Source organism: Lissotriton helveticus, chromosome 8 (assembly GCF_964261635.1).
Source record: "Lissotriton helveticus chromosome 8, aLisHel1.1, whole genome shotgun sequence".
NCBI lineage: Eukaryota > Metazoa > Chordata > Amphibia > Caudata > Salamandridae > Lissotriton > Lissotriton helveticus.
In genome coordinates, this window is record NC_136069.1 from 1,729,543,489 (window position 1) to 1,729,569,710 (window position 26,222).

Sequence of the window (26,222 nt, forward strand, 5' to 3'; positions counted from 1 at the left end):
TCCCCCGGGGCTTCTGGGGAGTGTAGTTCGCCTGGTTGAACTACCTGGCGGCGGGTCCTGCCGTTTCCCTCACGGCGCTGGCGGTAGGGAGCTGGTGCCGTTGCCTTCGCGGCGCGGTGATTGCCTGGTGTCTCTGCTTGCCCCCCAAACCCAGTCATTTTAGTTGGTGAAGCGCAATATGCACTGAGACCCGATCTCCTCACATTACCGTTGTGCGCTGTAAAGCTTTGTCGGTAAAACATGCAGAAGGTAGTAACTGCGGAGGCTAAAACCCCAGCTGGGGCACAAGGGGACACATCCAGAGAGGTCCCTACTATAGATTGAAAGGAAGCATTGCAATGCGACTCAAAATAAAACCTGCTCCTCAATTCATCGGACACTACATTCACTCGTTTGAGATTATAGGTGAAAGTTCAGTATCGACTGCATCAGCGTTGCCTGCAATCACAGTATATCAATGCTTAAAATAGGTAGGTACTGCCATGTACTGAACACCTGCACTGCTTTATTTTGTGACGGAGAGTACCAGCACTTCTCAGCAGAGGTGCAATGCTTTTAATTGGAGAGTACCGGCACTTCTCAGCAGAGGTGCAATGCTTTTAATTGGAGAGTACCGGCCCTTCTCAGCAGGGGTGCATGCTTTTAATTGGAGAGTACCAGCCCTTTTCAGCAGTGGTGCAATGCTTTTAATTGGAGAGTACCAGCACTTCTCAGCAGAGGTGCAATGCTTTTAATTGGAAAGTAGCGGCCCTTCTCGGCAGAGGTGCAATGCTTTTAATTGGAAAGTACCGGCACTTCTCGGCAGAGGTGCAATGCTTTTAATTGGAAAGTACCGGCACTTCTCAGCAGAGGTGCAATGCTTTTAATTGGAAAGTACCGGCACTTCTCAGCAGAGGTGCAATGCTTTTAATTGGAGAGTACCGGCACTTCTCAGGAGAGGTGCATGCTTTTAATTGGAGAGCACCGGCCCTTCTCGGCAGAGGTGCAATGCTTTTAATTGGAAAGTACCGGCACTTCTCAGCAGAGGTGCAATGCTTTTAATTGGAGAGTACCGGCACTTCTCAGGAGAGGTGCATGCTTTTAATTGGAGAGTACCGGCACTTCTCAGGAGAGGTGCATGCTTTTAATTGGAGAGTACTGGCACTTCTCAGCACAGGTGCATGCTTTCAATTGGAGAGTACCGGCACTTCTCAGGAGAGGTGCATGCTTTTAATTGGAGAGTACCGGCCCTTCTCGGCAGTGGTGCAATGCTTTCAATTGGAGAGTACCGGCACTTCTCAGGAGAGGTGCATGCTTTTAATTGGAGAGTACCAGCCCTTCTCAGCAGTGGTGCATGCTTTTAATTGGAGAGTACCAGCACTTCTCAGGAGAGGTGCAATGCTTTTATTTGGAGAGTACCAGCACTTCTCAGGAGAGGTGCATGCTTTTAATTGGAGAGTACTGGCACTTCTCAGCAGAGGTGCATGCTTTCAATTGGAGAGTACCGGCACTTCTAAGGAGAGGTGCATGCTTTTAATTGGAGAGTACCAGCCCTTCTCAGCAGTGGTGCATGCTTTTAATTGGAGAGTCCCGGCCCTTCTCGGCAGAGGTGCATGCTTTTAATTGGAGAGTACCGGCCCTTCTCGGCAGAGGTGCATGCTTTTAATTGGAGAGTACCAGCCCTTCTCAGCAGTGGTGCAATGCTTTTAATTGGAGAGTACCAGCACTTCTCAGCAGAGGTGCAATGCTTTTAATTGGAAAGTACCGGCACTTCTCGGCAGAGGTGCAATGCTTTTAATTGGAAAGTACCGGCACTTCTCAGCAGAGGTGCAATGCTTTTAATTGGAAAGTACCGGCACTTCTCAGCAGAGGTGCAATGCTTTTAATTGGAGAGTACCGGCACTTCTCAGGAGAGGTGCATGCTTTTAATTGGAGAGCACCGGCCCTTCTCGGCAGAGGTGCAATGCTTTTAATTGGAAAGTACCGGCACTTCTCAGCAGAGGTGCAATGCTTTTAATTGGAGAGTACCGGCACTTCTCAGGAGAGGTGCATGCTTTTAATTGGAGAGTACCGGCACTTCTCAGGAGAGGTGCATGCTTTTAATTGGAGAGTACTGGCACTTCTCAGCACAGGTGCATGCTTTCAATTGGAGAGTACCGGCACTTCTCAGGAGAGGTGCATGCTTTTAATTGGAGAGTACCGGCCCTTCTCGGCAGTGGTGCAATGCTTTCAATTGGAGAGTACCGGCACTTCTCAGGAGAGGTGCATGCTTTTAATTGGAGAGTACCAGCCCTTCTCAGCAGTGGTGCATGCTTTTAATTGGAGAGTACCAGCACTTCTCAGGAGAGGTGCAATGCTTTTATTTGGAGAGTACCAGCACTTCTCAGGAGAGGTGCATGCTTTTAATTGGAGAGTACTGGCACTTCTCAGCAGAGGTGCATGCTTTCAATTGGAGAGTACCGGCACTTCTCAGGAGAGGTGCATGCTTTTAATTGGAGAGTACCAGCCCTTCTCAGCAGTGGTGCATGCTTTTAATTGGAGAGTACCAGCACTTCTCAGCAGAGGTGCAATGCTTTCAATTGGAGAGTACCGTGACTTCTCAGCAGAGGTGCAATGCTTTTACTTGGAGAGTACCGACCCTTCTCAGCAGAGGTGCAATGCTTTTAATAGGAAAGTACCGGCACTTCTCAGCACTGCTGCAATACATTTAATTTGAGAGTAACTGCACTTCTCAGCACTGATGTAATACATTAATGGGAGAGCACCGGCCCTTCTCAGCAGAGGTGCAATGCTTTTAATTGGAGAGTACCAGCACTTCTCAGCAGAGGGGCATGCTTTTAATTGGAGAGTACCGGCCCTTCTCGGCAGAGGTGTAATGCTTTTAATTGGAAAGTACCGGCACTTCTCAGCAGAGGTGCAATGCTTTTAATTGGAGAGTACCGGCACTTCTCAGTAGAGGTGCAATGCTTTTAATTGGAGAGTACCGGCACTTCTCAGCAGAAGTGCAATGCTTTTAATTGGAGAGTACCGGCCCTTCTCAGCAGAGGTGCAATGCTTTTAATTGGAGAGTACCGGCACTTCTCAGCAGAGGTGCATGCTTTTAATTGGAGAGTACCGGCCCTTCTCAGCAGAGGTGCAATGCTTTTAATTAGAGAGTACCGGCCCTTCTCGGCAGAGGTGGAATGCTTTTAATTGGAAAGTACCGGCACTTCTCAGCAGAGGTGCAATGCTTTTAATTGGAGAGTACCGGCACTTCTCAGGAGAGGTGCATGCTTTTAATTGGAGAGTACCGGCACTTCTCAGGAGAGGTGCATGCTTTTAATTGGAGAGTACTGGCACTTCTCAGCAGAGGTGCATGCTTTCAATTGGAGAGTACCGGCATTTCTCAGGAGAGGTGCATGCTTTTAATTGGAGAGTACCGGCCCTTCTCGGCAGTGGTGCAATGCTTTCAATTGGAGAGTACCGGCACTTCTCAGGAGAGGTGCATGCTTTTCATTGGAGAGTACCAGCCCTTCTCAGCAGTGGTGCATGCTTTTAATTGGAGAGTACCAGCACTTCTCAGGAGAGGTGCAATGCTTTTATTTGGAGAGTACCAGCACTTCTTAGGAGAGGTGCATGCTTTTAATTGGAGAGTACTGGCACTTCTCAGCAGAGGTGCATGCTTTCAATTGGAGAGTACCGGCACTTCTCAGGAGAGGTGCATGCTTTTAATTGGAGAGTACCAGCCCTTCTCAGCAGTGGTGCATGCTTTTAATTGGAGAGTACCAGCACTTCTCAGCAGAGGTGCAATGCTTTCAATTGGAGAGTACCGTGACTTCTCAGCAGAGGTGCAATGCTTTTACTTGGAGAGTACCGACCCTTCTCAGCAGAGGTGCAATGCTTTTAATAGGAAAGTACCGGCACTTCTCAGCACTGCTGCAATACATTTAATTTGAGAGTAACTGCACTTCTCAGCACTGATGTAATACATTAATGGGAGAGCACCGGCCCTTCTCAGCAGAGGTGCAATGCTTTTAATTGGAGAGTACCAGCACTTCTCAGCAGAGGGGCATGCTTTTAATTGGAGAGTACCAGCACTTCTCAGCAGAGGGTTATGCTTTTATTTGGAGAGTTCCAGCCCTTCTTAGCAAAGGTGCAATGCTTTTAATAGGAAAGTACCGGCACTTCTCAGCAGTGGTGCAATGCTTTTAATTGGAGAGTACCGGCCCTTCTTAGCAGAGGTGCAATGCTTTTAATAGGAAAGTACCAGCACTTCTCAGTAGAGGTGCATGGTTTTAATTGGAGAGTACTGGCACTTCTCAGCAGTGGTACAATGCTTTTAATTGGAGAGTACCGGCCCTTCTCAGCAGAGGTGCAATGCTTTTAATTGGAGAGTACCAGTACTTCTCAGCAGAGGTGCAATGCTTTTAATTGGAGAGTACCAGTACTTCTCAGCAGAGGTGCAATGCTTTTAATTGGAGAGTACCAGCACTTCTCAGCAGAGGTTTATGCTTTTAATTGGAGAGTACCGGTACTTCTCAGCAGAGGTGCAATGCTTTTAATTGGAGAGTACCGGCACTTCTCAGCAGAGGTGCAATGCTTTTTATTGGAGAGTACCGGTACTTCTCAGCAGAGGTGCATGCTTTTAATTGGAGAGTACCGGCACTTCTCAGCAGTGGTGCAATGCTTTCAATTGGAGAGTACCGAGACTTCTCAGCAGAGGTTTATGCTTTTGATTGGAGAGTACCGGCCCTTCTCTGCAGAGGTGCATACATTTAATTTGAGAGTACCGGTACTTCTCAGCAGAGGTGCATGCTTTTAATTGGAGAGTACCGGTACTTCTCAGCAGAGGTGCATGCTTTTAATTGGAGAGTACCAGCACTTCTCAGCAGTGGTGCAATGCTTTCAATTGGAGAGTATCGTGAATTCTCAGCAGTGGTGCAATGCTTTCAATTGGAGAGTATCGTGAATTCTCAGCAGTGGTGCAATGCTTTTAATTGGAGAGTACTGGCACTTCTCAGCAGAGGTGCATGCTTTCAATTGGAGAGTACCAGCACTTCCCAGAAGAGGTGCATGCTTTTATTTGGAGAGTTCCAGCCTTTCTCAGCAGTGGTGCATGCTTTCAATTGGAGAGTACCAGCCCTTCTCAGCAGTGGTGCATGCTTTTAATTGGAGAGTACCAGCACTTCTCAGCAGAGGTGCAATGCTTTCAATTGGAGAGTACCGGCCCTTCTCAGCAGTGGTGCATGCTTTCAATTGGAGAGTACCGGCCCTTCTCAGCAGTGGTGCAATGCTTTTAATAGGAAAGTACTGGCCCTTCTCAGCAGAGTTGCATGCTTTCAATTGGAGAGTACCGGCCCTTCTCAGCAGTGGTGCATGCTTTCAATTGGAGAGTACCGGCCCTTCTCAGCAGTGGTGCAATGCTTTTAATAGGAAAGTACTGGCCCTTCTCAGCAGAGGTGCAATTCTTTTACTTGGAGAGTACCGGCCCTTCTCAGCAGTGGTGCATGCTTTTAATTGGAGAGTACCGGCACTTCTCAGCAGAGGTGCAATGCTTTTAATAGGAAAGTACCGGCACTTCTCAGCACTGCTGCAATACATTTAATTTGAGAGTAACTGCACTTCTCAGCACTGTTGCAATACATTAATGGGAGAGCACCGGCCCTTCTCAGCAGAGGTGCAATGCTTTTAATTGGAGAGTACCAGCACTTCTCAGCAGTGGTGCATGCTTTCAATTGGAGAGTACCAGCCCTTCTCAGCAGTGGTGCATGCTTTTAATTGGAGAGTACCAGCACTTCTCAGCAGAGGTGCAATGCTTTCAATTGGAGAGTACCGGCCCTTCTCAGCAGTGGTGCATGCTTTCAATTGGAGAGTACCGGCCCTTCTCAGCAGTGGTGCAATGCTTTTAATAGGAAAGTACTGGCCCTTCTCAGCAGAGTTGCATGCTTTCAATTGGAGAGTACCGGCCCTTCTCAGCAGTGGTGCATGCTTTCAATAGGAGAGTACCGGCCCTTCTCAGCAGTGGTGCAATGCTTTTAATAGGAAAGTACTGGCCCTTCTCAGCAGAGGTGCAATTCTTTTACTTGGAGAGTACCGGCCCTTCTCAGCAGTGGTGCATGCTTTTAATTGGAGAGTACCGGCACTTCTCAGCAGAGGTGCAATGCTTTTAATCGGAAAGTACCAGCACTTCTCAGCACTGCTGCAATACATTTAATTTGAGAGTACCGGCCCTTCTCAGCACTGTTGCAATACATTAATGGGAGAGCACCGGCCCTTCTCGGCAGAGGTGCAATGCTTTCAATAGGAAAGTACCAGCACTTCTCAGCAGTGGTGCAATGCTTTTAATTGGAGAGTACCGGCACTTCTCAGGAGAGGTGCATGCTTTTAATTGGAGAGTACCAGCCCTTCTCAGCAGTGGTGCATGCTTTTAATTGGAGAGTCCCGGCCCTTCTCGGCAGAGGTGCATGCTTTTAATTGGAGAGTACCGGCACTTCTCGGCAGAGTTGCATGCTTTTAATTGGAGAATACCGGCCCTTCTCAGCAGTGGTGCATGCTTTTAATTGGAGATTACCGGCCCTTTTCAGTAGAGGTGCAATGCTTTTAATTGGAGAGTACCGGCACTTCTCAGCAGAGGTGCAATGCTTTTATTTGGAGAGTACCAGCACTTCTCAGCAGAGGTGCAATGCTTTTAATTGGAGAGTACCGGCACTTCTCAGCAGTGGTGCAATGCTTTCAATTGGAGAGTACCGAGACTTCTCAGCAGAGGTTTATGCTTTTGATTGGAGAGTACCGGCCCTTCTCTGCAGAGGTGCATACATTTAATTTGAGAGTACCGGTACTTCTCAGCAGAGGTGCATGCTTTTAATTGGAGAGTACCGGTACTTCTCAGCAGAGGTGCATGCTTTTAATTGGAGAGTACCAGCACTTCTCAGCAGTGGTGCAATGCTTTCAATTGGAGAGTATCGTGAATTCTCAGCAGTGGTGCAATGCTTTTAATTGGAGAGTACTGGCACTTCTCAGCAGAGGTGCATGCTTTTAATTGGAGAGTACTGGCACTTCTCAGCAGAGGTGCATGCTTTTAATTGGAGAGTACTGGCACTTCTCAGCAGAGGTGCATGCTTTTAATTGGAGAGTACCGGCGCTTCTCAGCAGAGGTGCATGCTTTTAATTGGAGAGTACCGGCCCTTCTCAGCAGAGGTGCATGCTTTCAATTGGAGAGTACTGGCACTTCTCAGCAGAGGTGCATGCTTTCAATTGGAGAGTACCAGCACTTCCCAGAAGAGGTGCATGCTTTTATTTGGAGAGTTCCAGCCCTTCTCAGCAGTGGTGCATGCTTTCAATTGGAGAGTACCAGCCCTTCTCAGCAGTGGTGCATGCTTTTAATTGGAGAGTACCAGCACTTCTCAGCAGAGGTGCAATGCTTTCAATTGGAGAGTACCGGCCCTTCTCAGCAGTGGTGCATGCTTTCAATTGGAGAGTACCGGCCCTTCTCAGCAGTGGTGCAATGCTTTTAATAGGAAAGTACTGGCCCTTCTCAGCAGAGGTGCAATTCTTTTACTTGGAGAGTACCAGCCCTTCTCAGCAGTGGTGCATGCTTTTAATTGGAGAGTACCGGCACTTCTCAGCAGAGGTGCAATGCTTTTAATCGGAAAGTACCAGCACTTCTCAGCACTGCTGCAATACATTTAATTTGAGAGTAACTGCACTTCTCAGCACTGATGCAATACATTATTGGGAGAGCACCGGCCCTTCTCAGCAGAGGTGCAATGCTTTTAATTAGAGAGTACCGGCCCATCTCGGCAGAGGTGCAATGCTTTCAATAGGAAAGTACCAGCACTTCTCAGCAGTGGTGCAATGCTTTTAATTGGAGAGTACCGGCCCTTCTTAGCAGAGGTGCAATGCTTTTAATAGGAAAGTACCAGCACTTCTCAGCAGAGGTGCATGGTTTTAATTGGAAAGTACCGGCCCTTCTCGGCAGAGGTGCAATGCTTTTAATTGGAGAGTACTGGCACTTCTCAGCAGTGGTACAATGCTTTTAATTGGAGAGTACCGGCCCTTCTCAGCAGAGGTGCAATGCTTTTAATTGGAGAGTACCGGCCCTTCTCAGCAGAGGTGCAATGCTTTTAATTGGAGAGTACCGGCACTTCTCAGCAGAGTTGCATGCTTTTAATTGGAGAGTACCGACACTTCTCAGCAGAGGTGCAATGCTTTTAATTGGAGCGTACCGGCACTTCTCGGCAGAGTTGCATGCTTTTAATTGGAGAATACCGGCCCTTCTCAGCAGTGGTGCATGCTTTTAATTGGAGAGTACAGGCCCTTTTCAGTAGAGGTGCAATGCTTTTAATTGGAGAGTACCGGCCCTTCTCAGCAGAGGTGCAATTCTTTTACTTGGAGAGTACCGGCCCCTCTCAGCAGAGGTGCAAGCTTTTAATTGGAGAGTACCGGCCCTTCTCAGCAGTGGTGCAATGCTTTTAATAGGAAAGTACCGGCACTTCTCAGCACTGCTGCAATACATTTAATTTGAGAGTAACTGCACTTCTCAGCACTGTTGCAATACATTAATGGGAGAGCACCGGCCCTTCTCAGCAGAGGTGCAATGCTTTTAATTGGAGAGTACCAGCACTTCTCAGCAGAGGGGCATGCTTTTATTTGGAGAGTTCCAGCCCTTCTTAGCAGAGGTGCAATGCTTTTAATAGGAAAGTACCGGCACTTCTCAGCAGTGGTGCAATGCTTTTAATTGGAGAGTACCGGCCCTTCTTAGCAGAGGTGCAATGCTTTTAATAGGAAAGTACCAGCACTTCTCAGCAGAGGTGCATGGATTTAATTGGAGAGTACTGGCACTTCTCAGCAGTGGTACAATGCTTTTAATTGGAGAGTACCAGAACTTCTCAGGAGAGTTGCAATGCTTTTATTTGGAAAGAAGCGGCCCTTCCCCGCAATGGGGCAATGCTTTTAATTCGAGATTAGCAGCCCTTCCCCGCAGAGGGGCAATGCTTTTAATTGGAGTAGTAGCACTTATAAGAATCAAGAAAGTACTCTGGTATAGAGGGCTAGCACTTCTGCCAAGTGTAATGTGTTAATTTTAAAGTGTTGTTATTACCCAATCGAATAATGCTCAATTTTGTCCTAAAAAAGATATAAGGCTGAGTCGTCGGAGCCAGCATTTTACATTTTGAAATGCAGGTCACAATAGAGATCATCAGTGAATGGTTAATTTACTAAAACAATATGAATTTACACATTGGTTTTCAATCCACTTGTTATTTCTTTCTGCCTGTTATTTTTGTTAGCTTTGCATTCTGTAACTTAGTTTACTGAAAAGCGCTTCAATATCCTTCAAATGCTTTACAAATTAAAGTCCCACTGTGCAGGCAAACAGGTACAGCAGTGTAGGGGGGGCTGTATTAAGCATGCTGTCTGTGTAGAACAAACCTGAGTATCAGACGGCGGAGACGCGTCTAGGTCACTAGAAATCAATGAAAACCAATGACCCAGGGCTGAGAAATTATCGCCGACATGAATTCTCAATATCACATAAACCTTCAAATGGTAAAGCGCTCTGATGTCCTTTGGGATCAAGTTCGCGCGATACAAAACTTAATAAATAAATATAAATAAATAAATAAATACCATGCCACATAATTTCACTGCATAAATCCACTCCACACCACACTACTCCAACCCACACAATTCTGCAACTAACAATTACAATCAAACTCACATAATACCACTTCACACTACACACATACACTACATTACACATGGGTAAAATACATTGTCATTTACAGTACATATAGCTCTAACTCAAGCAAATGCAAGACCTATAGTTGTTTTGTGTTGCTATAGCTGCCCTAAGTAGGAAGGGGATGCCCAGATGTGGGTCCCATGCTCGTTTCACCACCGGAAGAAAATCAATCCTGGTTGATTAGGGGTGTTACCCCAAAACCGGTCTCAAGATTCTTGTTTTCCAGTCCAAGGAGGACATGGCTGGCCATTTCAAAGGGGGAGCAGGGTCAAGACTAATTTGCATATAGCTGGGTCCAAACTGGGGTGGCTTGGTGAGCAAAATAACAACGGATTAAACCCAGATCTGTCTGTGGCTGGGGGTGAATGTTGGCATTGTCAGCATTCCGTCCATCATCATTTTGTAATAAGAATGACTGTGATGAGAGGTGGAGGATTCCTTATGACCCTTGACCTTTCAGACAGTGAGATGCAATGACTCATTGAGAACAATGACTGTGATGGGAGGTGGAGGATTCCGTGCGACCCTATGACCTTTCCAAACAAGACTGCAGTGACGGATGACTGTATTGAGAGATGGAGGATCCAGAGTCACGCTATGAACTATGACCTTTCAGGCAGAAAACTACAGCGATTCATTTTAGACTGGGATGAGAACATATGGGTCTTCCACCGCAACTTATACAACTCCAAAACCTCAACTTATGTGTTACAAAGACTAATTTTATAAAGAGCCAGCCTCACATCTTTCTATTGTAAGAGCCAGCCCCTCCCGTTCCTGCGGTAAGAACCAGCCCCTCCCCTTACTTCTATAAGAGCCAGCCACGCCCCTTCCTGCTGTGAGAACTGGCCCTCCCCTTCTTGCTGTAAGAGCCAGCCCCCCTCCTGTTGTAAGAGCCTGCCCCTTCCCTTCCTGGTATAAGAGCCAGCCACTCACTTTCCTGCTGTAAGAGCTAGCCCCACCCCTTCCTGCTGTAAGAGCTAGCCCCTCCCCTTCCTGCTGTAAGAGCTAGCCCCTCCCCTTCCTGATGTAAGAGCTAGCCCCTCCCCTTCCTGCTTTAAGAGCCAGTATCTCCCCGTCCTGCTGTAAGAGCCAGTATCTCCCCATCTTGCTGTAAGAGCCAATCCCTCCCCTTCTTGCTTTAAGAGCCTGCCCCCTCCTGTTGTAAGAGCCTGCCCATTCCCTTCCTGCTATAAGAGACTGCCCCTCACATTCCTGCTCGAAGAGCTAGCCCTCCCCTTCCTGCTGTAAAAACCAGTCCCTCCATTCCTGCTGTAAGAGCCAGCCCTTCACGTTCCTGCTGGAAGAGCCGGTTCCTCCCTTTCCCGCTGTAAGAGCCAGTTCCTCCCCTTCCTGCTGCAAGAGCCAGCCCCTTCCTGCTGTTAAAGCTAGCCCCACCCCTTCCTGCTGTAACAACTCCCTGTTAAAGCTTTGGCCAATTGCTGCTCTTCCTCAGCCCCCTTACTTTATCCCTTTGTAGGTGCAGCTTCCTGAGCACAGAACTCTTTACAATCTGAGTGGGCGAGGCTTCTGATGAACCTTTCAGTCTCAAGCTGGTGACCATTCTTCATATTTCCTACCACAAGGTGGCGCTATTAGTGGGAATCACATACTGGCCAACATTATACGAACAAGGAGAAGGGATTTCAGGGTTCAACACGATATGAAGCTTAATGACGTCACCACGTAAATATTAAAGAAACACTGAGGCGATCATCATGCGTGGACGTGAAGGTGGCACAGAGCTTCCTAACCGGGGGCGTCAGTAACTCAAAGGGTGGGGAAACATGGGCCACTCAAGTTGGACCCTGAAGGTACCTTTAAAAAGGAGTATTTACTGTAACAAGCAGTACTTCTGGGTCCCATTACCTGGTAATTACTTCCTCCAAATTTTTACGAGTTGCTGGCATTGCTCCACCCACACAGGCATGTGAAAATTGTTGGGAAGAAAAGCTGAAATCCTTCTGATGCACGCCACTCACCTCGTCACCACAAGTCACAGTAGAGGTATGCCACTCACCTCGCCACCCACAGTCGCAATAGACAGAGGTACACCATCACAAGTCACGATAGACAGAGACACGCCACTCACCTCGCCACCACAAGTCACAATAGACAGGTGAACGCCACTCACCTAGTTAACACAAGATGCCATAGACTAAGGCGCACCACTCATCTCACCACCACAAGTAGCGATAGACACAGGCACACCACTCACTTCGCCACCACAAGTAGCGATAGAGGCATGCAACTCACCTAGTTAACACAAGGTGCCATAGACCTAGGCACACCACTCACCTCGCATCCACAAGTCATGATAGACACAGGCACGCCACTCACCTCGCCACCACCGGTCCCGATAGACAGAGGCACACCACTCACCTCGCCACCACAAGTAGCGATAGACAGACACAGGCCACTCATTCCACCACCACTAGTCGCGAGGGACAGAGGCACACTATTCACCTCACCACCACGAGTGGCGATAGACATAGGCACGCCACTCAACTTGCCACCACCGGTCATGACAGACAAAGGCACACCACTCACCTCGCCACTACCAGTACCTATGGACACAGGCACCCCACTTCCTTTGCCACCACATATCATGATAGACAGAGGCACACCACTCCCCTCACCACCACAAGTAGCGATAGACACAGGCACACCACCCACCTCGCCACCACCAGTCCCGATAGACAGAGGCACACCACTCACCTCGCCACCACAAGTAGCGATAGACAGACGCAGGCCACTCATTCCACCACCACTAGTCGCGAGGGACAGAGGCACACTATTCACCTCACCACCACGAGTAGCGATAGACATAGGCACGCCACTCAACTTGCCACCACCGGTCGTGACAGACAAAGGCACACCACTCACCTCGCCACTACCAGTACCTATGAACACAGGCACCCCACTTCCTTTGCCACCACATATCATGATAGACAGAGGCACACCACTCCCCTCACCACCACAAGTAGCGATAGACACAGGCACACCACCCACCTCGCCACCACCAGTCAAGAGGGACAGAGGTATGCCACTCACCTCGCCACCACAAGTCATGATAGACAGAGGCACGCCACTCAACTTACCATCACAAGTCACGATAGACAGAGGCACCCTCACCACCACAAGTTGTGAGGGACAGAGGCATGCCTCTCACCTCGCCATCAGAAGTAGTGATAGACAGGGACACACCACTCACCTCACCACCACCAGTCGCAATAAACACAGGACCTACCAGGCACAAGTTTTGGGAAGAGCGTGATCCACTGGCGCATGGTGGAGTCGCCCATGAGGTACATCTGCTTCCCCTTCACGCACGGGTCCAGCTCCTCCGCCCGCTCATAAGAAGACATCTTGCAGAAGAGCGGCTGCCACACGTTCTGTAAGAAGAAGCCGCTAGGGAATGGAGAGCTCATCCCGGTCCTACATTTTTCTTGAGAAAGCTTTAAAGTTCCTGGAAAAAATCACAACAAATATCAGCAGATCAAACACACATTCAATAAAGTAACTGAAAATTTGAGAATTCAGCTCTCCCTCTATAGTATGGAACCAACATATAACTGTTTGAATATTGTGTAACATAAATATTGTTTCCTAATTATATTCTATATAAATATCGCCAATTGGCAATAAGAATAAAGCGTCTATGTTAGAAATTGGGCTCTTGTTTGACTGGGGCGCGAACCTAAGTCAAACAGCAAACTCAATCCTAGTCAGGGTAAACGTCAGGCAAACCATAAATTAACCTTTGCTCACCCTCGGGTAGCTTTGTGCAGGGCAGTCAGGCTTAACTTAGAGGCACTGTGTAAAATATTTGTGCAAAAAGTAAAACAGTGAAAACACCACAAAAAGATGCCATACCAAGTTAGAAAAATAGTTCTGACTTTAATAAATAAAACAACAAAAATCTTATCAGTGGAACTTGAGATATTGATTGTTAAAGATTTTAAGTAAAAATAGGGCTAAGAAGCATAAAGTGCTAAAGGAATTATCTGGTTGTGCAAGACTGGGACAAGATCAAAAGTTCAGGCCAACCATAATGGAGTGCGGGCCAGAAACAGGGACCAAGGTAGTTTTGCTGAAAAAAGTACTTTAACCCCTTTGCTGTGGGGTGTTTTCCCCCCGCTTTGCAGGGGGAGGGGGGCCGCGCGCTGCGCCGCTGTGCTTATGACGAGCTGAGCTTGTCATGAGGCACAGTGGAGCTGCACTCGTGACGAGCTGAGCTCGTCACGACCACACCCGTTTTGAAACGTTCAACACAGCGTGGAAATTATCCCCGCGTGCGAACGTTCCAACAGCCGTCACGAGCTCAGCTCGTCATGAGTGCAGCTCAACTGTGCCTCATGACGAGCTGAGCTCGTCATAAGCACACAACGGGTTAATCAGAGGTTGCACAGTGTTGCTTGGATATGACTCTACCTTAAATAAATGAACACACAAGAGGCATTTAGCAAAACAGGAATAAGTTGGTTTAATTATTGCTGAAGCCTGGACAGAGCCTGGGGACAGAGAGTGTCTGCTAAAAATCTCTTGATCTACAAAGTTTTGGCTGTCTATTTATTCAGTTCATGAGGTACATTAACCCCTTGCCTGTGGGACTGATTTTGCCGCTGTGCTGGGAGGGGAGGGAGGGGGGCGCGCACATCGCCCGGTGCTCGTGACGAGCTGAGCTCGTCACGCAGCATGGTGGCGCTGTGCTCATGACGAGCTGAGCTCGTCACGGCCACACCCGTTTCTGTGGAACATTCAGCACAGCGGGGGAATTAGCCCTGCATGCGAGCGTTGTGGCCGTTATGAAGAGCTCAGCTCGTCATGAGCACACGGCCACCGTGGCTCATGACGAGCTGAGCTCGTCATGAGCATGGGAGGGGTTAAATGTTCTTGTTTACATTCCAAAAGAGCACCCAAATATTAAATCAATCAGATGTGTGCATCTTATATGTACACAGGTGGCGCTCGACCTCTGGGAGAGCTAATGTGGGCAAGTGTGTATGTGTCCAGATGTCCGGTGTGAGGAGCGTGTGATCGCTACAGGTAGTGTGCGTGTCGTGTCCTGATTGGCTGAGTGTACATATCTACCTGCGGCATCTAGCTATGTGGTATTTGTGGGAAACGCAAAACTGATTTCATTGTGGCCAATTATCTTGGACTGGTTTGTGGTGCAACTATCTATCTGTGGAAACTATCAGTATTTTCTCTGGGTTTGTGTGTCTTTGGTTTATGGGGGACCCACCTGTGATCTATCACTCGATAGGCGTGGCCTGGAGTCTCAGGACCTGCCCGACCATGTATCTCTGACTCGGGGTTGTGGCGAGGTCACTTTGGGTGAATCAGACAGCAAAGATGTGAGTTCATCGGAACTCCTAAAAATAGTATGGCAGCCACTGCTATCACTTATATCGACATTATCAACATTACATTTACACAGGTCATCTTGTACATTGATGAAATTCGTACTTGTTTTGACAAGCTTATGTTTTGTTTGGACTAAACTTACATTGACATTGGTCTTATCGTACGAGCATGGATTATTACATGCAATTGTATCGCTGTAGCTGGTGTCGGTGATGCTGTGCAGGCACACGTTACGGCATACCTTGATATTGTACTGACGGGCATTGTGTGGGCACAAGGTAAGGCTTTTGCTGATATTGCCGTTGTTGGGCACTAGTTGATGATGCATCATACAGCAGAGGCGATGCGCCAGTTCCGAGATGCGGTGAGGCTGCAATATGGGATTGTGCAGGGTCGAGGACCCTGTCAGCGAGGCTTGAATTTGGGAAGAATGGTGTATAAGATGCGTTATGCAGTCGAGGTGATGCATTGGCTCCGATGAGCAGGGAAGATGCGATGCAGAGTTTGAGGTGTCGGAGTTGGTTCCAAAGGCGATGCATTGAGTCTGATCCATGCAGCAGTGAGGCTGTGTCGGTTTCTTTTGCCAGGTGGACATGGAAGTGGAAAACTGCGCACAGGCCCTGCAATGGCAGACCTGAGGCATGGTTAAATGGTTCCTCAAGTGGGTGGCACAATGTGTCCTGCAGGCCCACAAGTAGCATTTAACTGACAGGCCCTGGGCACCTGTAGTACACTTTACTAGGGACTTATCAGTCAATTAAATATGTCAGTGGGGGATGGGCCAATATGGCCATGTTCAAGGGGAGAGAGCACACGCACTTAAGCACTGGCTAGCAGCGGTAGAGTGCACAGAGTCCCAAAGCCAGCAGAAAGTAACTCGGAAAAGTGGAGGAGTAGGCAAATGTTGAAGGGAAGACAACCCCAGGGCTGTCGGGTCTCTAAATCTATTTTTGTAAATGTGTTCTAGAATATAATATATGGGAGAGATGATATTCATATGTACCTTATTCTTACATTCAGCCCACTCTACAGTACCACTGTGCAGGAGCTACTGTGTGACGAGATGTACATCTCACAGGATGGAGGAAGGTTGTCAGAGTTCACCTGGTGTCAGGAACCTTTCACAGGCTCCAGCCCACTGCTGCTCTTCTCAGTGTGTTCCTGTGGTCACCTCTGGGAGGTGTACAGCCTCCCACCGGATGAAGGAAGCATGGCAGAGGTCACCGTGTCTTCCTGTGGTCACCTCTGGGAGGTGTACAGCCTCTCAAAGGATGAATGAAGGAAGCATGGCAGTGGTCACAGTGTGTTCCTGTGGTCACCTCTGGGAGGTGTACAGCCTCTCACAGGGTGAAGGAAGCATGGCAGAGGTCACAGTGTGTTCCTGTGGTCACCTCTGGGAGGCGTACAGCCTCTCACAGGATGAAGGAGGCATGCATGGCAGAGGTCAGTGTGTTCCTATGGTCACCTCTGGGAGGTGTACAGCCTCTCACAGGATGAAGGAAGCATGGCAGAGGTCACCGTGTGTTCCTGTGGTCACCTCTGGGAGGTGTACAGCCTCTCACAGGATGAATGAAGGAAGCATGGCAGTGGTCACAGTGTGTTCCTGTGGTCACCTCTGGGAGGTGTACAGCCTCTCACAGGGTGAAGGAAGCATGGCAGAGGTCACAGTGTGTTCCTGTGGTCACCTCTGGGAGGCGTACAGCCTCTCACAGGATGAAGGAGGCATGCATGGCAGAGGTCAGTGTGTTCCTATGGTCACCTCTGGGAGGTGTACAGCCTCTCACAGGATGAAGGAAGCATGGCAGAGGTCACCGTGTGTTCCTGTGGTCACCTCTGGGAGGTGTACAGCCTCTCACAGGATGAATGAAGGAAGCATGGCAGTGGTCACAGTGTGTTCCTGTGGTCACCTCTGGGAGGTGTACAGCCTCTCACAGGGTGAAGGAAGCATGGCAGAGGTCACAGTGTGTTCCTGTGGTCACCTCTGGGAGGCGTACAGCCTCTCACAGGATGAAGGAGGCATGCATGGCAGAGGTCAGTGTGTTCCTATGGTCACCTCTGGGAGGTGTACAGCCTCTCACAGGATGAAGGAAGCATGGCAGAGGTCACCGTGTGTTCCTGTGGTCACCTCTGGGAGGTGTACAGCCTCCCCCAGAATGAAGGAAGCATGCATGGCAGAGGTAACAGTGTGTTCCTGTGGTCACCTCTGGGAGGTGTACAGCCTCTCACAGGGTGAAGGAAGCATAGCAGAGGTCACAGTGTGTTCCTGTGGTCACCTCTGGGAGGTGTACAGCCTCACACAGGATGAAGGAAGCCTGGCAGAGGTCACAGAGTGTTCCTGTGGTCCCCTCTGGGAGGTGTACAGCCTCACACAGCATGAAGGAAGCATGGCAGAGATCACAGTGTGTTCCTGTGGTCACCTCTGGGAGATGTACAGCCTCACACAGGATGAAGGAAGCATGCATGGCAGAGATCACAGTGTGTTCCTGTGGTCACCTCTGGGAGGTGTACAGCCTCTCACAGGATGAAGGAAGCATGGCAGAGGTCACAGTATGTTCCTGTGTTCCCCTCTGGGAGGTGTACAGCCTCCCACAGGATGAAGGAAGCATGGCAGAGGTCACAGTGTGTTTCTGTGGTCACCTCTGGGAGGTGTACAGCCTCCCACCGGATGAAGGAAGCATGGCAGAGGTCACCGTGTCTTCCTGTGGTCACCTCTGGGAGGTGTACAGCCTCTCACAGGATGAATGAAGGAAGCATGGCAGTGGTCACAGTGTGTTCCTGTGGTCACCTCTGGGAGGTGTACAGCCTCTCACAGGGTGAAGGAAGCATGGCAGAGGTCACAGTGTGTTCCTGTGGTCACCTCTGGGAGGCGTACAGCCTCTCACAGGATGAAGGAGGCATGCATGGCAGAGGTCAGTGTGTTCCTATGGTCACCTCTGGGAGGTGTACAGCCTCTCACAGGATGAAGGAAGCATGGCAGAGGTCACCGTGTGTTCCTGTGGTCACCTCTGGGAGGTGTACAGCCTCCCACAGGATGAAGGAAGCATGCATGGCAGAGGTAACAGTGTGTTCCTGTGGTCACCTCTGGGAGGTGTACAGCCTCTCACAGGGTGAAGGAAGCATAGCAGAGGTCACAGTGTGTTCCTGTGGTCACCTCTGGGAGGTGTACAGCCTCACACAGGATGAAGGAAGCCTGGCAGAGGTCACAGAGTGTTCCTGTGGTCACCTCTGGGAGGTGTACAGCCTCACACAGCATGAAGGAAGCATGGCAGAGGTCACAGTGTGTTCCTGTGGTCACCTCTGGGAGATGTACAGCCTCACACAGGATGAAGGAAGCATGCATGGCAGAGATCACAGTGTGTTCCTGTGGTCACCTCTGGGAGGTGTACAGCCTCTCACAGGATGAAGGAAGCATGGCAGAGGTCACAGTATGTTCCTGTGTTCCCCTCTGGGAGGTGTACAGCCTCCCACAGGATGAAGGAAGCATGGCAGAGGTCACAGTGTGTTTCTGTGGTCACCTCTGGGAGGTGTACAGCCTCTCACAGGATGAAGGAAGCATGGCAGAGGTCACAGTGTGTTCCTGTGGTCACCTCTGGGAGGTGTACAGCCTCACACAGGATGAAGGAAGCATGCATTGCAGAGGTCACAGTGTGTTCCTGTGGTCACCTCTGGGAGGTGTACAGCCTCTCACAGGATGAAGGAAGCATGGCAGAGGTCACAGTGTGTTCCTGTGGTCACTTCTGGGAGGTATACAGCCTCACACAGGATGAAGGAAGCATGGTAGAGGTCACAGTGTGTTCCTGTGGTCACCTCTGGGAGGTGTACATCCTCTTACAGGATGGAGGAAGCATGGCAGAGGTCACAGTGTGTTCCTGTGGTCACCTCTGGGAGGTGTACAGCCTCTCACAGCATGAAGGAGGCATGCATGGCAGAGGTCACAGTGTGTTCCTGTGGTCACCTTTGGGAGGTGTACAGCCTCTCACAGGATGAAGGAAGCATGGCAGAGGTCACAGTGTGTTCCTGTGGTCACCTCTGGGAGGTGTACAGCCTCTCACAGGATGAAGGAAGCATGGCAGAGGTCACAGTGTGTTCACAGTGTGTTCCTGTGGTCACCTCTGGGAGGTGTACAGCCTCTCACAGGATGAAGGAAGCGTGCATGGCAGAGGTCACAGTGTGTTCCTGTGCTCACCTCTGGGAGGTGTACAGCCTCACACTGGATGAAGGAAGCATGGCAGAGGTCACAGTATGTTCCAGTGGTCCCCTCTGGGAGGTGTACAGCCTCTTACAGGATGAAGGAGGCATGCATGGCAGAGGTCACAGTGTGTTCTGTGGTCACCTCTGGGAGGTGTACAGCCTCTCACAGGTTGAAGGAAGCCTGGCAGAGATCAGTGTGTTCCTGTGGTCACCTCTGGGAGGTGTACAGCCTCTCACAGGATGAAGGAAGCATGGCAGAGGTCATAGTGTGTTCACAGTGTGTTCCTGTGGTCACCTCTGGGAGGTGTACAGCCTCACACTGGATGAAGGAAGTATGGCAGAGGTCACAGTGTGTTCCTGTGGTCACCTCTGGGAGGTGTACAGTCTCACACAGGATGAAGGAAGCATGCATGGCAGAGGTCACAGTGTGTTCACATTGTGTTCCTGTGGTCACCTCTGGGAGGTGTACAGCCTCTCACAGGATGAAGGAAGCATGGCAGAGGTCACAGTGTGTTCCTGTGGTCACCTCTGGGAGGTGTTCAGCCTCACACCGGATGAAGGAAGCATGGCAGAGGTCACAGTGTGTTCCTGTGGTCACCTCTGGGAAGTGTACAGCCTCTCACAGGATGAAGGAAGCATGGCAGAGGTCACAGTGTGTTCCTGTGGTCACCTCTGTGAGGTGTACAGCCTCTTACAGGATGAAGGAAGCATGCATGGCAGAGGTCACAGTGTGTTCCTGTGGTCACCTCTGGGAGGTGTACAGCCTCTCACAGGATGAAGGAAGCATGGCAGAGGTCACAGTGTGTTCCTGTGGTCACCTCTGGGAGGTGTACATCCTCTCACAGGGTGAAGGAAGCATGCATGGCAGAGGTCACAGTGTGTTCCTGTGGTCACCTCTGGGAGGTGTACAGCCTCTCACAGGATGAAGGAAGCATGGCAGAGGTCACAGTATGTTCCTGTGTTCCCCTCTGGGAGGTGTACAGCCTCCCACAGGATGAAGGAAGCATGGCAGAGGTCACAGTGTGTTTCTGTGGTCACCTCTGGGAGGTGTACAGCCTCTCACAGGATGAAGGAAGCATGGCAGAGGTCACAGTGTGTTCCTGTGGTCACCTCTGGGAGGTGTACAGCCTCACACAGGATGAAGGAAGCATGCATTGCAGAGGTCACAGTGTGTTCCTGTGGTCACCTCTGGGAGGTGTACAGCCTCTCACAGGATGAAGGAAGCATGGCAGAGGTCACAGTGTGTTCCTGTGGTCACCTCTGGGAGGTGTACAGCCTCTCACAGGATGAAGGAAGCATGGCAGAGGTCACAGTGTGTTCACAGTGTGTTCCTGTGGTCACCTCTGGGAGGTGTACAGCCTCTCACAGGATGAAGGAAGCGTGCATGGCAGAGGTCACAGTGTGTTCCTGTGCTCACCTCTGGGAGGTGTACAGCCTCACACTGGATGAAGGAAGCATGGCAGAGGTCACAGTATGTTCCTGAGGTCCCCTCTGGGAGGTGTACAGCCTCTTACAGGATGAAGGAGGCATGCATGGCAGAGGTCACAGTGTGTTCTGTGGTCACCTCTGGGAGGTGTACAGCCTCTCACAGGTTGAAGGAAGCCTGGCAGAGATCAGTGTGTTCCTGTGGTCACCTCTGGGAGGTGTACAGCCTCTCACAGGATGAAGGAAGCATGGCAGAGGTCATAGTGTGTTCACAGTGTGTTCCTGTGGTCACCTCTGGGAGGTGTACAGACTCTCACAGGATGAAGGAAGCATGCATGGCAGAGGTCACAGTGTGTTCCTGTGGTCACCTCCGGGAGGTGTACAGACTCTCACAGGATGAAGGAAGCATGGCAGAGGTCACAGTGTGTTCACAGTGTGTTCCTGTGGTCCCCTCTGGGAGGTGTACAGCCTCACACAGGATGAAGGAAGCGTGCATGCCAGAGGTCACAGTGTTTTCTGTGGTCATCTCTGGGAGGTCTACAGCCTCTCACAGGATGAAGGAAGCATGGCAGAGGTCACAGTGTGTTCCTGTGGTCACCTCTGAGAGCTGTACAGCCTCACACCGGATGAAGGAAGCATGGCAGAGGTCACAGTGTGTTCCTCTGGTCACCTCTGGGAGGTGTACAGCCTCTTACAGGATGAAGGAGGCATGCATGGCAGAGGTCACAGTGTTTCCTGTGGTCACCTCTGTGATGGATGTAAATCACTTTTACTGGGGAAAAGCGTATCGTGTGTGAGTGCTGCTCATTTTGGTCACCCCACAGAGCTTATATATATATATATATATATATTACCTACTGGCGGTCGCCAGTAGGTATATATAGTTAGGATTTTTTCTCTATGGGTTTTTTGAAAATTCTATGTCTAATAACTTTGGCGTTTGTGGACGGAATTGGCTGAAATTTTCAGGAAAATGGCACATTTTGTTTCTGAGCAGCCCTTGAAAATTTGGGGGGGGTTCGTCCAGTGGGGGCCGAGAAAAAAGGGGGGTCCCAAAACGTGTTTTTAACATTGAGTTTTCCATAGGGCGGTTGGCCTCACTTTTAGCCCGAACGGCTGAATGGATTTGCACGAAACTTGGCAAAATTGTAGGGACTGGTAGCCCGATGTGCCTTTTGTAGGTCTCAATATATGTGCTCCAGTGGATTTTGAGAAATTAACGTTTAAAAAAAGATATATATCTGTAACAGCGGACCGGTTAGCGCTCTGGTTCGCGGACTTTTCGCGCAACGGAGCTTTGTGAAGCGAAGCTGATTGGTTCTCCGGCGTCTGTCAACATTCCAAACAGTCCGTAGCGGCCGCCATCTTGTCTCTCGGTAGGATCGAGAGACAAGAGGAGGTCAAAACAAAGGGGGAAATAACTATAAGGGGGCATAGTAGATCCTCGCTGACCCCCTAGGTTTGATGTGGAGGTTTTAAAAGGGCCCCGCGGGGCAAAAAAAAAAAATAAAAATAATAATTGAACGGCTGAATGGATTTGCACGAAACTTGGCAAAATATTAGGGACTGGTAGCCCGATGTGCCTTTGCTAGGTCTCAATATATGTGCTCCAGTGGATTTTGAGAAATTAACGTTCAAAAAAAGATATATATCTGTAACAGCGCTCCGCTTCGCGTAACGGAGGTTTGCGAAGCTGATTGGTCATTCTGTCACTGGGCTATAGTTGGGCTACATCTGGCTGATATTTGGGCTACATTTGTTTTTTTGTGTGTCTGGCGGCCATCTTTGGGCTACATTGGGCTACATTGGGCTTCATTGGGCTACATTCGGCTAATTAGCAAATAGCTCATCGCAAACTAGGAATGGTAAAGAATCGCTATTTATTCCTTAAAGTTCGCTATTTAGGAAATGCAAATAACTTTGATGATACATATGGCGGTTCATCTCTAACAAGATAAGAAGCATAGGGATAGATTTATGATGACTGGCGCATCACCAGGGATGTGTTAGTCATTCTGTGCCGCTGTTCCGTCACCTATGGTGTGCTGCATTTACAATGCGGCGCATCATGGGGCAAAAACAGCACAGATGCGTGATGTATCTGTGCCGTAAAGGTGGCGCATTGCTGGAGTTGTATCGCAAGTGTGATGAAGGTCCAGCAAGGGTCGGGGGTGCCCCTGTCGCAGGGTTTCTGTTCTCACACAGAACTGTGGACAGAGGATTGGAACCTCGGCGAATTAGGGTGTCCCAAAACTCACGTTAGTAATCAAAAACTATTTAGCAAGCTAGGTACAGTGTCACATTGGATATAACAAACTCTCAATGTTTAGACAATCCATAATATGAACTTATAGTACCTCAGGATACGTGGAACTCATGAACAGTCGGTCGTTATATATTTCTTAGAAACCAGAACATGGAGTTAAGAAGAACACATGTGTATTTGAAATGTTTATTTACTAATGCCGTCTTCTCAGGCGTAGTACCTTAGATAATAAAAGTACACATATTATCAGTAGCAAAATTACCAGCATAGTTACTAGTACATAAAAAGTGAATGGTGATAGTATGTTAACATGCTGTAAATGAATAAGAGTTAGCAACACTTATAAGCAGCCGCGGGCCGTGGAGGGAGTTACGGTGAGGCAGGGAGGCGGGGAGGAGGAGAAGCAGGGTGGAGAATACAAGTACACATATTATCAGTAGCAAAATTACCAGCATAGTTACTAGTACATAAAAAGCGAATGGTGACAGTATGTTAACATGCTGTAAATGAATAAGAGTTAGCAACACTTATAAGCAGCCGCGGGCCGTGGAGGGAGTTACGGTGGGGCAGGGAGGCGGGGAGGGGGAGGGGCAAGGTAGAGAGGGCTCCACCCTGCTTCTCCCCCTCCCCGCCTCCCTGCCTCACCGTAACTCCCTCCACGGCCCGCGGCTGCTTATATCTCACCCTCCCTAATACACATATTATATTATTTGCTAAGAAGGTCTCTTTGTGTTGGTTTAGGGCGTGCCCATACTTTAGTGTCTTAGATTTGAAGGAATCACATCAGCATACACCAGCTCTCTCTTCATGTGAACCGCATCAACTGTTGTGTATGTGTGTTCGGCAAAGCAATATAAAACCCGCCTCATGCCCAGAATTGGCAGAAGTTGCACTTATGTTATGAGTATGAAGTCGTGGAGATCAGACCTCATAACAATTCTGTATCGTGTTGTTCTTGAAACTTTAGCACTCGCTGTACAGATATAGTTTAACAAGTAAAGCAGATAGTAGACCAATAACATATTATTCTCATGTAAACCACGATGAACTACTAGGTGGAAAGCTAAAGCAACAACTAAATGTCGTGTGCAGAAGTTGCAAAAAAGGAAAAATGGCGTTTAAACCGGTAATGAGCCCATGCTAACTTAACACGGTGTAAAGATATCCAGGACCTAGATGACACCTCCTCATGATCCGGAAACGAACTGAATAAGATAATAGAAGTGCCATCTCATGAGAGCAGATTGCAAGTTTATATGTGGACGGTCCGCAAGGTAAAGCATTAAAAACTAGGAAAATTCAATGCTAAAGAAAAATAAAACAGCCAAGTACTTTATCGAGTCTTAAGCCAATAGGCAAGGTAAATAATAAAAACTTGACAATTAAGTCAATGAATTGTCAATGAAATGCTAGTACTCAGCATATGAAACATGAAAAAGGTCTATGACATAACTGTGTATGCAAAATAAGCTGCAACAGCCTCCAACAGGAAGTCACCGTCTTCATCCGAAAACAGTTCAGCCATCCAATTTAAAAGCGGAAAAGAACATACGTGCTCTCCCAGCACCGGATCCTCTATCACCATCAGAGGACAGCTCGGTGGGTTTTCAAGAAAGCTGTGTTCCAAGAAAGACTGTGCTGCCGCCAGTAAATTCCAGGGACCAAGTAGTCCATGCATCAATGCCACAGCCATAATCCTTTCGCCAGGACAAATCAACTCGTGAGTAATGATAGGAGTCATCAGCTGATTAAAGTCGACGTCAGGAGAAACCGGTCCGCAGAGACACAAATCAATGGCCCAATCGAAATCACAGGTCAGGCAGTGAAATACAGGCTGGACACAGGTGAAGTAGGAGAACCGAAAAGATAATCCATATGCCGTGCTTAATATCGCCAACGGCATTGTGCCATAATATTCTAGCATGCGATTGCGGAACAGTGTCAGCAGCTGCAGGGTCGGAGGTTGCATAGGAGGGACATCCATATTTAAAAATGTAAAAAAGCACAAGAGCGTCCGCTGGTAATGCAAGTAAAAATGCAATCCACGAACCAGAGTGGAGAAAATGGAATGAAAGGGAGCAGGGATGACTCCAAAGATTTTCTCAAATGAAGTCACGAGACCACTGGTAACAACTTTAAAAAAGTGTGCCAGGGATTTTGTGGAGGATGCGTTAAAGATAGTCGGAAACATGTTGCTGAAATTGAAAGGCAAACCTGTGTACGGGTGTTCGCTATGTGAAGTACGAAAGTTTCACGGGCCGAACTCAAGGCCACCTCTCTCTGAGACAAAAGAGCTCTTATTCTTGTCATGCCGTTGAAACGTGTCCCAAGGTTGGTATTTGTGGCCAGATTGAAAACTCCCTATGTTCATGTGTGGGAGGAAATAGAACATTTCTGCAGCAAATAACCCGTTCACTTACTGTTACGATAAAAGGAATACTTTTAATTAACTCAGAACAATCTTCATTATTGAGCATCAAATAACTACCATTTTCCAACAACTTGAACGTGGGGATGATAGCAGGAACTGGCGTGCCTTGCAACACGCAAGCCATATTTGGTCGGTGTTTGTTGCATGAATCGTGTAACTGTATGTGCCTACACATTAGTGAATGATCTGGCGTCTCAGTGCATTCCTCTCCATTCAGATAAACTTCTTGATCATCTTTGAAACATCTGTATGTGTATGGAAGCGACCAGACCTCATGAACAAAAGCACTACCTAAAGGTTCATAAAGACCTATTGGTATATATTTCATACAATTTGAAAACTTATATAAAGCAAAAGGCAGCGTTATTAAACCGTGGATAAGGCATGTTGCCAAAAAACCCGCAATCCTCTGCTGATGATGTCACTGAGCATGTCATGAATGATGTAATATGTGACATCATCAGTAGTGGATTATGGGTAATAGTATCTCTAGTTTACTCCCCTATAGCTGTCTTTCTTTTAACATAAGTGTGTGTTTCCTTCCCTTATACTTACTGTTTTTGGTTCGCTTCCAGTTCGCGTACCAGCGAGCGAACTAGGAAGCGAACTAAGAGAAATAGAGGTTGGCACAGTTCCAAATATTGTACCAATTTTTTAATAACGGGGAGGTAGTTCTGAAAAGAACTTTTTTTTTTATTTTTCTGAACATTTTTTTAATGTTTTTGAATTTTTCGGAACAGTTTTATATTTTTTTGGGTTTTTCTTGGAGGGGGCAATGAAAACGATTCATTGTAAAGGGCTCAACAGGAGCAACAAAACAAAAAAAAGAAGTATTT

The 26,222-nt window shown here is 48.5% G+C and overlaps 1 protein-coding gene across 1 annotated transcript in view; it reads right to left on the reverse strand.

The window, feature by feature from the left end:
* The window catches only part of LOC144772191 (NXPE family member 1-like), a 122,270-nt gene that overhangs the window by 8,688 nt on the left and 87,360 nt on the right, over positions 1 to 26,222 (reverse strand). The window contains exon 4 of the mRNA XM_078656319.1: positions 12,954 to 13,172. Within this exon, the coding sequence (XP_078512445.1) occupies positions 12,954 to 13,172 (219 nt within the window). The remainder of the gene's footprint in view (positions 1 to 12,953; positions 13,173 to 26,222) is intronic.